A 12,407-nucleotide genomic window follows, 5' to 3' on the forward strand; every position below is an offset into this window, starting at 1 on the left:
CTGTGGGTAACCTCAGTCCAGCTAGCTAGCTAAAGGGACGCTCCCCTTTTGTTTATTTTCTAAAGATTTCCACATCTCTTCTACCCACACGTTTGACCTGACTTGACTCTGGGTTCCTCCCCAAGAGACAGACCACATAGCAAGGGGGAAATGAGTGTGTGAACTTGGGGGATGACAGTTATCTTGAGTACCATGAACTTAACTTCTTTTTTAAACAAAATTAAGATTTACTTACTTTGATTTTATGTCCATGAGTATTTTTCCTGCGTTGGATCCCCTGGAACTGGGGCTACAGAGGGTTGTTATCCGCTGTGTGGGTGTGACTTCATCTCACAGGGTGCACATTTTAATGAATATTTACGCACATTTTTTTAGCAATATGCTGGCGAGATACTTCTGTCTCAGTGGGAAGCTTGCACATCAGAGGTCTGGGAGTCTCCTGCCGTGCTGCTGTGCTTTGCAGACTCAGTAATCCTTAAAGGATTTACAGAGGGGCATCGGAACTTTAGGAAAAGTGTGAGCTTGGCTGAAGCATACAAACCCACCCAAGAACTGACAGAACACAGAGGAAAATGTTTTAATACTGAACATTTTGAAACTGAAAAGGGCAGGAGAGGTTCCACAATCAGCCTCTTGGGTGGACAGTCAAGAGGGCAGAATTCAAATTCAGCTCTTCACTCCTCTCTGTATCTCAGCTGGAAACAAGCGAATAATTTCCCACTATTCCCAGGGGCAGAGACACTTGGAGCTCTTTAGGTGGGCCTACTGTGTGCATGAGCCCTTGACTGGATACTTTCAGGAGAGAACATGTCATTTTTCATAGAAGATATAGCTCACTGATGATGTGCTGTGGTGAATGGATACATGATTGCTAAGGAATCGGCGGAGGGATTTCCATGTTGCAGAGAATTAAATCATATATTAAAATGGAGAGGAACCCCGAGTATTGCCAGGTGTGTCAATCATGCCCTCTGCCAGACGCCCCATGAAAGCCATCCTGGAACTGAAATTCATGTCACAGATGTTTCTAGATGCCTTTTTCCAGTTAACTTGATGACACAATCTTTCATCACATCAACCCTGCTCCTAGCTTTGAAAACAAGTGAAAACTAATGAGACAGGACATGATGTTTTCTGTTTGGCTTTAGTTTTAGGGAGAAAGTAACACTCAAATATGGGCCTATTTTGACTTTTACGTTTTTCCCTCCTAGAAAAATATTCTTGTTGGACCATGGGGTGTGTCTGTGTATGTGTCTTTGTATTTGTACTCACACTTGTGATGGGAAGGAATTAAGGCCGAGTCCTGTTCACAGAAAAAATAAAGGCTTTTATTTTTGGTAACATAGAAAACTAAGCCACAATAATTGGCTTATCCAAGCAACAGTCCCTTTCAGTGTCTAATTTATGATGACCTCAAAAGTAGACATCTGTTGGCTAGAAGAAACCAGCTAGTCCCTGGGACATTGGAGCCCTCTTCAGTGTTTCTTGATTTATTTCTAGTTTTCCATCACCCTTTTGCCCTTTCATGAGAAGTCTGTAAGTTAAAATATTATCCGAAGAGTTGTTGACACTCCTCTAAAGTCTGAAAGTGGTCTGGGAAAAGTAAATCCTAACTGTGAGGCAGACACAGAACAGGTACTTGCTGTGAGTCCTGCAGTTCCTCTCAGTTGCCCTGGGAGATGACACAGTCATCCAAGCAGAGCTCAGGAGTCTCCAATGCACTGGCTGAACAGGACCATCTGTGTATTTTCAGAGTCTAAGATACAAAACTGAAAACAAGACACAGGGACAGCAAAGTCTTCCAGTTCACAAATTGGAAAACCTCTGCCAACTTCAGGCTAAATGCAGTTCACCACAAGGCTCTTGCTCTCCAACCCAACTGTTTTCACACAGAGAGATTCAGGTGAAGACAACCAGTTTGCTTGGAGATAAGTGCTCCCATTACGGCTAAGAACCAGGGCTGCGTTGTGCTCAATGAGTTGAAAGTCTTTCTTTCCCTACCTTGTTCCCCCAGATCCTTTAATTCCTAATGCAGAGACATACACGAAACCACAGAGCTAGAAAACCTCCTTTTTGTTGCAGCTGGGACTTTACTTTTTAGGAAGGCAGAGGTGGAGGAGAAAGGAGTGAAGAGGGAGCTTGAACCTGGGCTTGGAGATGAGAGTAATGGTCTCTTTAGGGAAGGCTTAAGCTGGATTTGGATCCTGTACCCCAGCAGGAGTGACTCTAGCTCTTGGAAAAGGGAGAAGCACCTTTCTTCCTATTTCATATTCACTCTTCTTAAACCTCAGTTTGCCGTAGATGGCCATGGCAATTAAAAGCCCTAGTGCCAGGATAACCCCAATTGTGATGCCAGCAGCTGCACCTGCTGATAGGCTACTACTGTCCAGTTTCGACGAGTCCTCCAGCCTCCACTGCTGGGTGTAGGAGTCCTTAACCCAGGGTCTGGCACCCTCTCCGCTTGTCATTACAATGGAGTTGTTGGCAACCTGACTCATAATAGGTAGCTGAGTGTAAGGTGGGAGCCTGACGGGGGCCAAGGATGATTTTGCAAAGACCCCAGCCTTGACACAATAGGACACTTGGCATCCATCGATGATAGCGGCCAGCTGTTGGCTGAAGCCCCCAGGACACTTTCGCAGAAATGACTCCTCTAAGATTCCAGACGTGATAGAATTATATAAGGGGTTCCCCATTGTACAGCTGAAGAACCCACCAAAGGGGATTGAAAATTTGGGCCCCACCTCATGATCCAGAGAAACACATACCTTGAGGTTTTCAAACAGGTTCAGTGGAAAGTAACTGGCCGGGCATGACTGTTCATTTGTCACAGGGTTGATGCTCTTGTCAGTGAAGACTCCCCCAAAGAGAAGTCCTGAGTTTTCAGGTACTTGGCCAGTGGCCGCACACCAATAAGCCCTAAATTCAGCTTTGGCCACTCGGAACACATCTTCACACACTGTCTTACAGAAGATCTTGAGGGTGCATTTCTGTTTACACTCCTTGTCATGGTAACCTTCTTCATGGGTCTGAGACAGCAGATGGACAGAGGTGTAGCCAGAGGGACAAGAATAATCACCACTGAGTGGATTCTTCTGCTCCAAATTTGAGCAGAGGGAAAGGTTATTGTGCCCTGAGTATTGAGAACACACTTGATAAACCCCTCCAAAGGGAGAGATAGCCATTTTACCATCACAGGAGCCATCGTCCATATTGGCTTGAAAATCGAAGTTGGGGGAATCGACATTTGTGCAGCCCGGGTATGTGTTAAAGTTGTAATAACTTTTCACAGCAGTTTCCACTGTCTTGGACAGCTTCTCCAGCACATGCTGTGGAAAATCAGGCAGCTTGTCAGGCTTGATGAAGAAGTGCAGAGGCAGGCCAACGCGGTCTATTGCCACCAGGTGGTTAATGATGCCCTTCTGCCAGGTTTCTAAGGTGATGCCTGGGTAGAACGGAGTGCCTCCAATGCTCTGCACCCTGGAGTTGGTTCTGTTAGCAAGGTAGCCTGTGGCCAAGGTATTCTTGTAGGCAAAGTCCATCTCGGTGTTGAAGTTCACCATCTTTGCAAAGGTCAGTCCAGCAGATGCAGTCACGGCCACACGGGTCCCCTCACCGTTCTTAAGGAAGGAGGAGCTGATGTGATCCTCCTGAACCAGCACAGCCCCAGCATCCACACTAGTGATTACGTGTGTGCCGTAGTTGAGGACCAAGAGTTCTGCCAGGTAGTTGGCCGTCTTTATCTCGTTTTTCTCTAGACGGTCACAGATTTCCATGAGCTCTTTCTTAAACCCTAAGCTGAGCTCTGCGCTTGGGTTATTTTTCACCGTGTAGATCAGGTTTCTCACCTGAACTCTTGTAGTTACAGTCCTGTCCTTCACCTGATTGGTCTTCACTCTTTGGAACTCAGTCGAGAACTTGCCGTTGACCTTGAGATTATAATCAAAATTCATGTTGATGGAAAACGAGGTGATGCTGCGGTAATTCTCCCAGGAATCCAGGATCTCCGAGTTCATATCCACGTTGCTCTCCTTCTGAGGAACAGTGAAGACCTCATCGGGGATGAGGTACATTCCGTCTTCAGTGGTCTTACAGTTGGTGTACGTCAGTTCCATCACCCGTCCCATGTCTATATTCCTCAGGTTATCCCAGCCACCTCCAGGTAGCACTTCCAAAACAGGCAGATGTAAAGCATCCTGGCACTTTCGAAAACCGGCATCAGGGATCTCTTCAAGAGACTTGTCTGTTTCAGCAAACACCATTGTGGTCCAGATGAGGATCGTGACAATGAAGCTGTTCATGGTGCTGACCATCCCAGCCACCAGAGAGCTTGAAGCAAACAGGAGGATGGGAAAGAAATCAGTTGCTTGAACAGAAAATTTAGCAATTCTCCCAAAACCATAACTTTCTCTCTGACTCTGCTAACTGAAAAACAGGCAAATGAGAGTTGGTTGGAGTATTTAAGACTGCTAGGTCATGCAATAAATTATAGTATACTACATATGTGAACATAGACTCTTCATAACCCACTGCCCTTTTTTCTTTACCCCAGCTGCTTACTGTGCAGCAGTAATGGGTCCTCAGAATAAGCAGATCCCACATTTTGCCTGTTCCCTACCTGAAGAGCCTACAAAAAGCTTTGGCTTTATCTTCACTCTCTTAGACTTGGTCCAGTCTTGGCTCTCTGTTCTGTTCTCTTATCGGTCTCCAGTGCCGATTCTTTGGCTGAACATGCAGAGGTAGGTAGCAATGTTTGCCCTTCTTGGCATGCTTTTATCTCCACCAGATGCAGGGTATTTCTACCTCATGGACAAGCCTTAGATTTCTCATTGGCTTACTGAGGGTGGAGGCTGTCCTCTCAGAAAAAAAAAAAAAAAAAGGAAGCGGAGAAGGCACTCCTGCGCGTTTTATGATGTCTCATTGCTACAAGCCCCCGTGGCCCGGAGATGATATCATCTGGGGCTGAGATTAAGAACGAAGACAATTCTGTTTGCAGTAGGCTGGGACACCAGACTGTCTTGTCCTAAGCATTCATGTGAGATGGAGGGACCTTATACAGCTACTGTTTCTTTCCATATATAAATAGTCATGAAGAAGACAAAAGCCACTGCATGATCTCAATTTTAATTTATCAGAAAACTATAGTGACCAAGGACACCATCTAAATCTGCGCACCAGGGTAGTAAGTTGACTCTCACCAGGCACCTTCCTGTTTTCCCCTTCCACCAATAATTTCCTTTGCTCTCTCTTGCTGAGTTACATGTACGAGCGCATATTCTTTCAGGCTGTTCATCATAGGTGAGTAAATGCCCGGGGTTAAACACTAAGCTCTGGCCTCAAGCAGAGGGAAACAGTTCTTCCCCAAAAGGTGTGCAGCTGAGATGCTAAAAGGCACTTCCACTTCCTCTAACAAGCTGGAAGTGACATCCGCTGGACCACGTACAAGCTTTTCACACTGTATCACAAGGATCCATGATTCATGTGTCACGGTTATCCTGTGCAGGCTTGAAACTGGATCAGATATTTCCAATCCTTGTATTTCGCCATCCGTGTGGAGTGGTTGCATGGGCCAGGATCATCCCACGTTATGTGTTCTGCAGAAACCTAAGAGGCCCATCTGAATCCTAATACACAAAGAGAGCTAGGACATCTGCAGGGTAAACTCCAATCTAGACTATGGAGGAAGTAATATCGAGACAGTGATATTTTTCTCTTCTCCATGGCTGATTCTAACTTGATGGTCTCACTTCCTAGTCCACTCCTTTCCCTCAGAGGGAGTTCTCCCACCATGAATGTCTGTCTACTAAAAAAAGAACCCAGTGGGTTTGCGATCTCTTTTATTATGGGGGTTGGAAAGAGAAAGCCAATGGGAAGTGCTTCTGTGTGGTAATAGCAAAAGCTTGGTCAACTTCCAGAAGATGACAGATGTCATCGTTATTGAATAAACTTGGGAGAGTTGGGTGGCAGTTGTCAAGAAAGGTAATGGTGAGGAACCCCTAGTTTAATTTCAAGGTAAAGTCGGAAAGTTAGAAAGCACAAAGTGAAGAACCTAGTCTGTCCTGGATGGAAAGCTCTCCTTCCTCCTAAGAGTGTAACCAGAGCTATGGCCTAAGATAGAGGGCCTCAGAGGATTGATAGTATGCCCCCAACAACAGACATCTTAAAGAGAAAGGAACAGAAAGAAAGGTTGCACCTGACAATAGAGAAGATGCAGAGCCCTTCTTTGCTCAGCCCTCTACCAAATTAACAGCAAGATACCATCTTTAAAAGACCTCTGCCGAGTCATGGCATGATAGCCTCAGACTATATGTAAACCCATACTCTTGGGAAACACAGAATAAGTTTTACCAGAGTTATAAGCCAAAATGTAGCCAGTAGAATTACTCTAGACCACAGGAAGGAATTTTTCCGTCAGAACTGCACAGTACTCAGCCAAGTGGAAGCCTGCAGTGTAACATATTCACCCTCTAATCATCAGGATGCCGGACATCAGGCAGCTGCCTAGGGCCAGGGTCAGCATTTTCAAGATGACAGTGAAGATAAGACCAGAATCTATAATCTGGCCTTGCACAGGACCAGAGGAAGAGGAAGAACAGCATTCGGAACCTGACCCCTGAAAAATAACCTAGAGGTATGACCAACAGTGAGGTGTGACTTAGGTCTATGAAGGCCTTCAGACTGATGGAGTCAATCTCTGTGGTGTGACCAGAGTTGGGGCCAGCATCCGCAAGGAGACTTCTGAATAGCATCCACAAACTGTCCAAAGGGATGACCATCATCTGTGAGATGATCCATGAAAGACTGTTCAACGATGGGATCTAACCCTGCAAAGGTCTGCTCAAGGAGGTGATCTGAAACTCCAGAAAAGAATGCTGAAAGTCAAGGCTAGGACACTGGGTTTTATATAACTTGAATATTGCTCAATGATTGCTACATCCAAGTAGAAACCGATTTGTCCTAAACTCTTGTTATCTGGTGGTTTTCATGTTTTAATTGGCACATAGTAACTGCATTTTTATGAGATACAATACGATAATTTGATGCATACACATAATTTGTAATGATTAAAATAGGGTATTAAATATTTCATCCTTTCAAAATATATTATTGTTTTGTGTAGGGGGATTTCAATAAAAGGGAACAAGAGGTTACAATTACACATATGCTATACGGAACTAGAACTTCCTTCTATGTGACTTATTATATGACCTCCTCTATCTTTCTCTCTTCCTTCCCTATTTTCTAATAACCTCTAATAAAGAAATAGTAGCCTCTATTTGGGTTCTTTGCAAAAGCAGCAGGTCCTGTTAACCCCTGAGCTATCTATCCAGTCCTCAATTTTCTTAACAAAGAAATTTGTGTATGTTTTATAGAATTGAAACTCAAGTTTTTAAAAAGCTGTGTATAACGCCTGACACATCATGATTGTCAAATAAGTGTTTGTTCCCTTCTGTTAGTTTCACATCTCTAAATTACTTACCAGGTAAGCTTAGATTTATTTATTTATTAAAAAGATACTTATTAAGTACATAGTTTGGGGAAGGATGTGCCCAGTGCTTTGAAGGAAGAGTAAAGAAGAGCTTAGGCATGGATTCTAACAGCTTAGGAAAAGGCAATCAGGAAAAAAAATAGTGTCAGATGGAGAGAGATAGTTCCTTTAGTATTTTATATAAAAACATATTTCTGTAGTGATTGCCAGGTCTGTATGACTCTAGGATCAAGGAAGGCTTGACAAAGGAATATACTGCTTAAATCATCTCTTCCCATAGACATTACCAATAATTCAGCTAGTCATAGAAATGATGAGGTGAGGACACAGTAAAACAATGTGATTCAGAGCTGGTTGTTGTAACTCGCCATGGTTTATATGCACAATCATTAAAGAGACATGACTTCATTTACCGTTTACTCGAGAATCATCTTGGAAAATACAGTTAAAAATTATTTTAGTGGCAAATTGCATTCTCCAGCTAACTCTCTGATGTGGATATCTTATCTTGGATCATGTTCTGGAATGAGGACAACACTGGGGAGGTAACACTTCTTACAGAATGCATGGAAATTGAGGCCAGGCTATCAGAACACTATGAAAGCCTGATGTCAAGGTTCAAAGAAAACTGCATACAGGACACAAACTAACAGTCATTGAAGGTCAAGAGATAAAACTGATCTGGTAAACAGATATGAAATCAGAATGTCTCGGGGAAGTTTTTCTTTTCCGGATGGTCATACCTCGTCAAGAGGAGATTTCAGGCCTGACCTCATGCCATTCTATTTACAGGTGTGTCCAAACTTCTGATATTGTAACATGGCACCATCTACAAAATTTATGATTGAGAATACAATTGATTTCTTTTATCTAAAAAAAATATCAGTAGTGTTTAAGTAAATTTGCAATTTTGCATTGGGTCACATTTATTACTATCTTTGGCTGCAGGTGACTCCTGGACTGAGTTGAAAACCCAAATGTAGGGTCTCTCATACGTTCTGTCCCTGCTTTTTTCCTCATCGTGACTTTATAGATATAAAAGCCGGGGATCTTGGTGCCTTGTATCTGGCCTCCTTGGACTTTATGACAGCACACCATTATCCTCAACTCTTCCTAAACATAGTTTACAGGTACCCCACTACTCTACTCCCTCTGCATAATCATTGTTGAAATCATGTCAGTGGGTTCCTAATCCAAAGTTAATATATCTAACTGACACCACCCATTGAACAAATAGTAATCCAAGACAAGGGGACAGACAATATAAGCCAAGAGGTAGGAGAATTGGCAAGAACCATTCTTTACTGTAATAAAGACATCAATGAACGGCATGTCCCTATGACTAGGCTTTGGCTCGTGTTCTTTTTTTATTTTTATTTTTTTAATATTAGTTGCAGTTTGTTAACTTTGTATCCCTGCTGTATCCCGCTCCCTCTCTCCCTCCCGATCCCACCATCCCACCCTCATCTCCTCCCTGCCCCTTTCCAAGTCCACTGACAGGGGAGAACCTCCTCCCCTTCCATCTGATAGTGGTTTATCAGGTGTCTTCAGGACTGGCTGCAAAGTCCTCCTCTGTGGCCTAGCAGGGCTGCTCCTCCCTAGGGGGTGGGAGGTCAAAGAGCTCACCATAGAGTTCATATCAGAAACAGTCCCTGTTCCCCTTATTAGAGTACCCACTTGGATACTAATCTACCAAGGTCTACATCGGAGCAGAGCTCTAGGTTGCATCCATACATGGTCCTTGTTTTCAGCTGACACCCACCAGAATGGCTAAGATCAAAAGCTCAAGTGACAACACATGCTGGAGAGGTTGTGGAGAAAGGGGGACCCTCCTCCATTGCTGGTGGGAGTGCAAACTTGTACAACCACTTTGTATATCAATCTGGCGCTTTCTCAGACAATTAGGAATAGTGCTTCCTCAAGACCCAGCTATACCACTGCTAGGCATATACCCAAAATTTGTTCAAGTACACAACGAGGACATTTGCTCAACCATGTTTGTAGCAGCTTTATTTGTAATAGCCAGAACCTGGAAACAACCCAGATGTCCCTCAGTTGAGGAATGGATACAGAAATTGTGGTACTTTTACACGATGGCATACTACCCAGCAATCAAAAACGAGGAAATCATGAAATTTGCAGGCAAATGGTGGGACCTAGAAACGATCATCCTGAGTGAGGTATCCCAAAAGCAGAAAGACACACATGGTATATATGCACTTATATAGACCTCTAAGATAAGATAAACATACTGAAATCTATACACATAAACAAGAAAGAGGACCCAGGGTACAATGATCAGATAAATGGGACAAACATTGGATGTAAGAGCAAACAAGTAACAGGACAGGAGCCTACCACAGAGGGCCTCTGAAAGACTCTACCTTGCAGTGTATCAAAGCAGATATTAAGACTCATAACCAAACCTTCAGCAGAGTGCAGGGAATAAAAAAAGGGAGGGGAGTTAATATGACCTGCAGGACAGGAGCTCCACAAGGACCAAATATATCTGGGCACAGGGGTCTTTTATGAGACTGGCTCATGTTTTTAATATATGGTATCTTGAACTTAGCACCTGGTAGCCTATGGTGGAGGAATATCATCGCAAACCTGTTTATTTTACCTTTCAAGTGACCAAATTTAAAATCTGACACCAGCCCATAGTAAGAAAATAAAGTAAAGAAAATAAATATCCATTGAGCACAATTGCCTGGCAGACATGTTCATTGGGCAGCATGGGGGAGGGAGCCTTTTTATTGTTTAAGATCTTATTTTTATTTTTTTCTATTAATTAATTTGTTTATTCACTTTACATCTTGGCTACAGCCCCCACTTCCTCCTCTCCTCCCAGTCCTACCCTCACACCCCTTCTCCCCGCTTCCACCATGGGTACCAACCCGCCATGGCAGGTTAAGTCCCGTCAGAGCCAAGTGGAGGGGCTATTGCTTGAAACACTTTTTTTTTAACTCACTATCAATTTTCTGAGCCACATTATTATTTTATTACTTACATTTACCAAAAGGCTTAAGGTTTTTTTTTTTTTGTAGTTACTCTTACAAAATAATTGTTTATTTCTCTTGTTTGATGTAAGTGAATCAGTTAGAACGAGAATAAAGGAAACATGCTTCTTTTAGGGGCTACAAGGTACAGAGGATGATGTGCATCTCAATGGAGTTTTATTGGAGTCTCTCCATGCCCAGTTTTATCACACAATTTATGTATCACCAAAACAAAATACAAAAAAATAAAAATAAAAGCAAGCATATTTGAATAAAATGTCACTCTGATATTTCAGAAAACATTTTTTGAATATTTTTTCTTTTTTAATTTTTTATTAATTACATTAATAGACTAGGATCAGAAGGAAGGAAAAGAAGACCTCCCCTATCAGTGGACTTGGGGAGAGGCATGCATGAAGAAGGGGGAAGGATGGGAAAGATTGGGAGGGAAGGAAGGAGGGAGCTACAGGGAGTATACAAAGTGAACAAAGTTTTGTTGTTGTTGTTGTTGTTTAACCTAAGTAACTATATAGCATAGACAGGACACCTGCTTCTTTCTCTCCTTGAGTTTCTTCAGTGCTTCTTTGATCTCCTTGTTCCTCAGGCTGTAGATGATAGGGTTCAACATGGGGATCACTGCACCATAGAACACAGACACCACCTTATCTTTGTCCTGTGAGTAGCCAGCCTTAGAATGGAGGTATGAGAAGAGACCAGAGCCATAGAAAAGAACCACCGTAGTCAGATGAGAGGCACAGGTGTTGAAAGCCTTCATTTGCCCATGGGTTGAATGAATCTTCATGACGGCAGCGATGATGTAGCCATAGGAGACGAAGACAACCAGGGCTGATGCCCCACCAACTCCACACACAACCAGGAAGTTCACTACCTGGCTGATAAAAGTACTAGAGCAAGACAAAGACATTAGGGGTGGCAAGTCACAGAAAAAATGGTTAATAACCGGAGACCCACAGAAATGAAGCTGGAATATGGAGCTGGTTTCCACCAAGCCAGTGAGGAACCCTCCTGCGTATGCTGTGATGACCATCCCCACACAGATGGTGGGCGACATGAGGGATGGATAGAGTAGAGGGCTGGAGATTGCAGCATATCTGTCATATGCCATGGCAGCCAGGAGACAGCACTCACTACTTCCCATGCCAATAAAGAAGAAAAGCTGGGTAGCACAGCCTATAAAGGAGATGGACTTCCGCTCCCTAAAGAAATCGTAGAGCATCTTGGGAGCTATGGAGGAGGTGTATGAGACGTCAACAAAGGACAGGTTGCTAAGGAAGAAGTACATGGGGGTGTGAAGATGTGAGTCCATTCTGATCAGGACGATGAGGCCCAGGTTTCCAGCCAGGGTCACCAGGTAGGTCCCCAGAAACAATACAAAGAGGACAGCCTGCAGCTGGGGACACTCTAAAAATCCCAAAAAAATGAAATCAGTCACCATGCTAATGTTTCTTCTCACATCCATGTATCAGCTACAGCGTCTTCAAAGACCCGAAGGTAGATTTCCGGGGGCAACACAAATCCAAGTGAAGAAACTTTTCTGCTTTGTCAAAGAATCATAGACTCCTACAACCAGAAGACATCCCCCAAAATAATTATCCTACACCAGATGCAGAATTCCCTTCACAATGTGTGGAGCTCATTATCATCTTTACCTGATGAACCTGTTAATGTAAAAGTATATCGAGATAATAGTCTGCATTATCTGGATCATCACCTCGTTGTCGCTATCACTGTGAGTTATTTATTAGTGCTACTTAAGCTAACAATCTCTCTCTTAAAGTTGCCCCAAATGTTGCACCACACTATTAAATCATGTAGATTTAGACATGTGTTATTTTCTTTTCAAAGACAAAACTTGTATCATAACTTGAAAAGCTTGCAGAGATAATTGTGTGATTCTC

At 43.2% G+C, this 12,407-nt stretch overlaps 2 protein-coding genes across 2 annotated transcripts; both read right to left on the reverse strand.

Annotated features, from left to right (window-relative positions):
• Positions 1-2,186: 2,186 nt before the first annotated feature.
• On the reverse strand, positions 2,187-4,301 carry LOC129681999 (macrophage-expressed gene 1 protein-like). Its single transcript, XM_055614221.1, has one exon. The coding sequence runs from the start codon at positions 4,299-4,301 to the stop codon at positions 2,187-2,189; it is 2,115 nt and encodes a 704-aa protein (XP_055470196.1).
• Positions 4,302-11,005: 6,704 nt separating this feature from the next.
• LOC129681976 (olfactory receptor 5A1-like) lies at positions 11,006-11,968 on the reverse strand. Its single transcript, XM_055614194.1, has one exon. It carries the CDS (start codon positions 11,966-11,968, stop codon positions 11,006-11,008), a length of 963 nt encoding a protein of 320 aa, XP_055470169.1.
• Between the last annotated feature and the right edge of the window lie 439 nt (positions 11,969-12,407).

The sequence above is a fragment of the Psammomys obesus genome, unplaced genomic scaffold (genome assembly GCF_907164565.1).
Source record: "Psammomys obesus unplaced genomic scaffold, mPsaObe1.curated_primary_1811, whole genome shotgun sequence".
In the NCBI taxonomy this organism is placed as follows: Eukaryota; Metazoa; Chordata; class Mammalia; order Rodentia; family Muridae; genus Psammomys; species Psammomys obesus.

Coding starts and splice junctions, on each gene's coding strand:
- LOC129681999 (XM_055614221.1), bottom strand. CDS start 4,301: ATGAACAGCTTCATTGTCACGATCCTCATCTGGACCACAATGGTGTTT.
- LOC129681976 (XM_055614194.1), bottom strand. CDS start 11,968: ATGGATGTGAGAAGAAACATTAGCATGGTGACTGATTTCATTTTTTTG.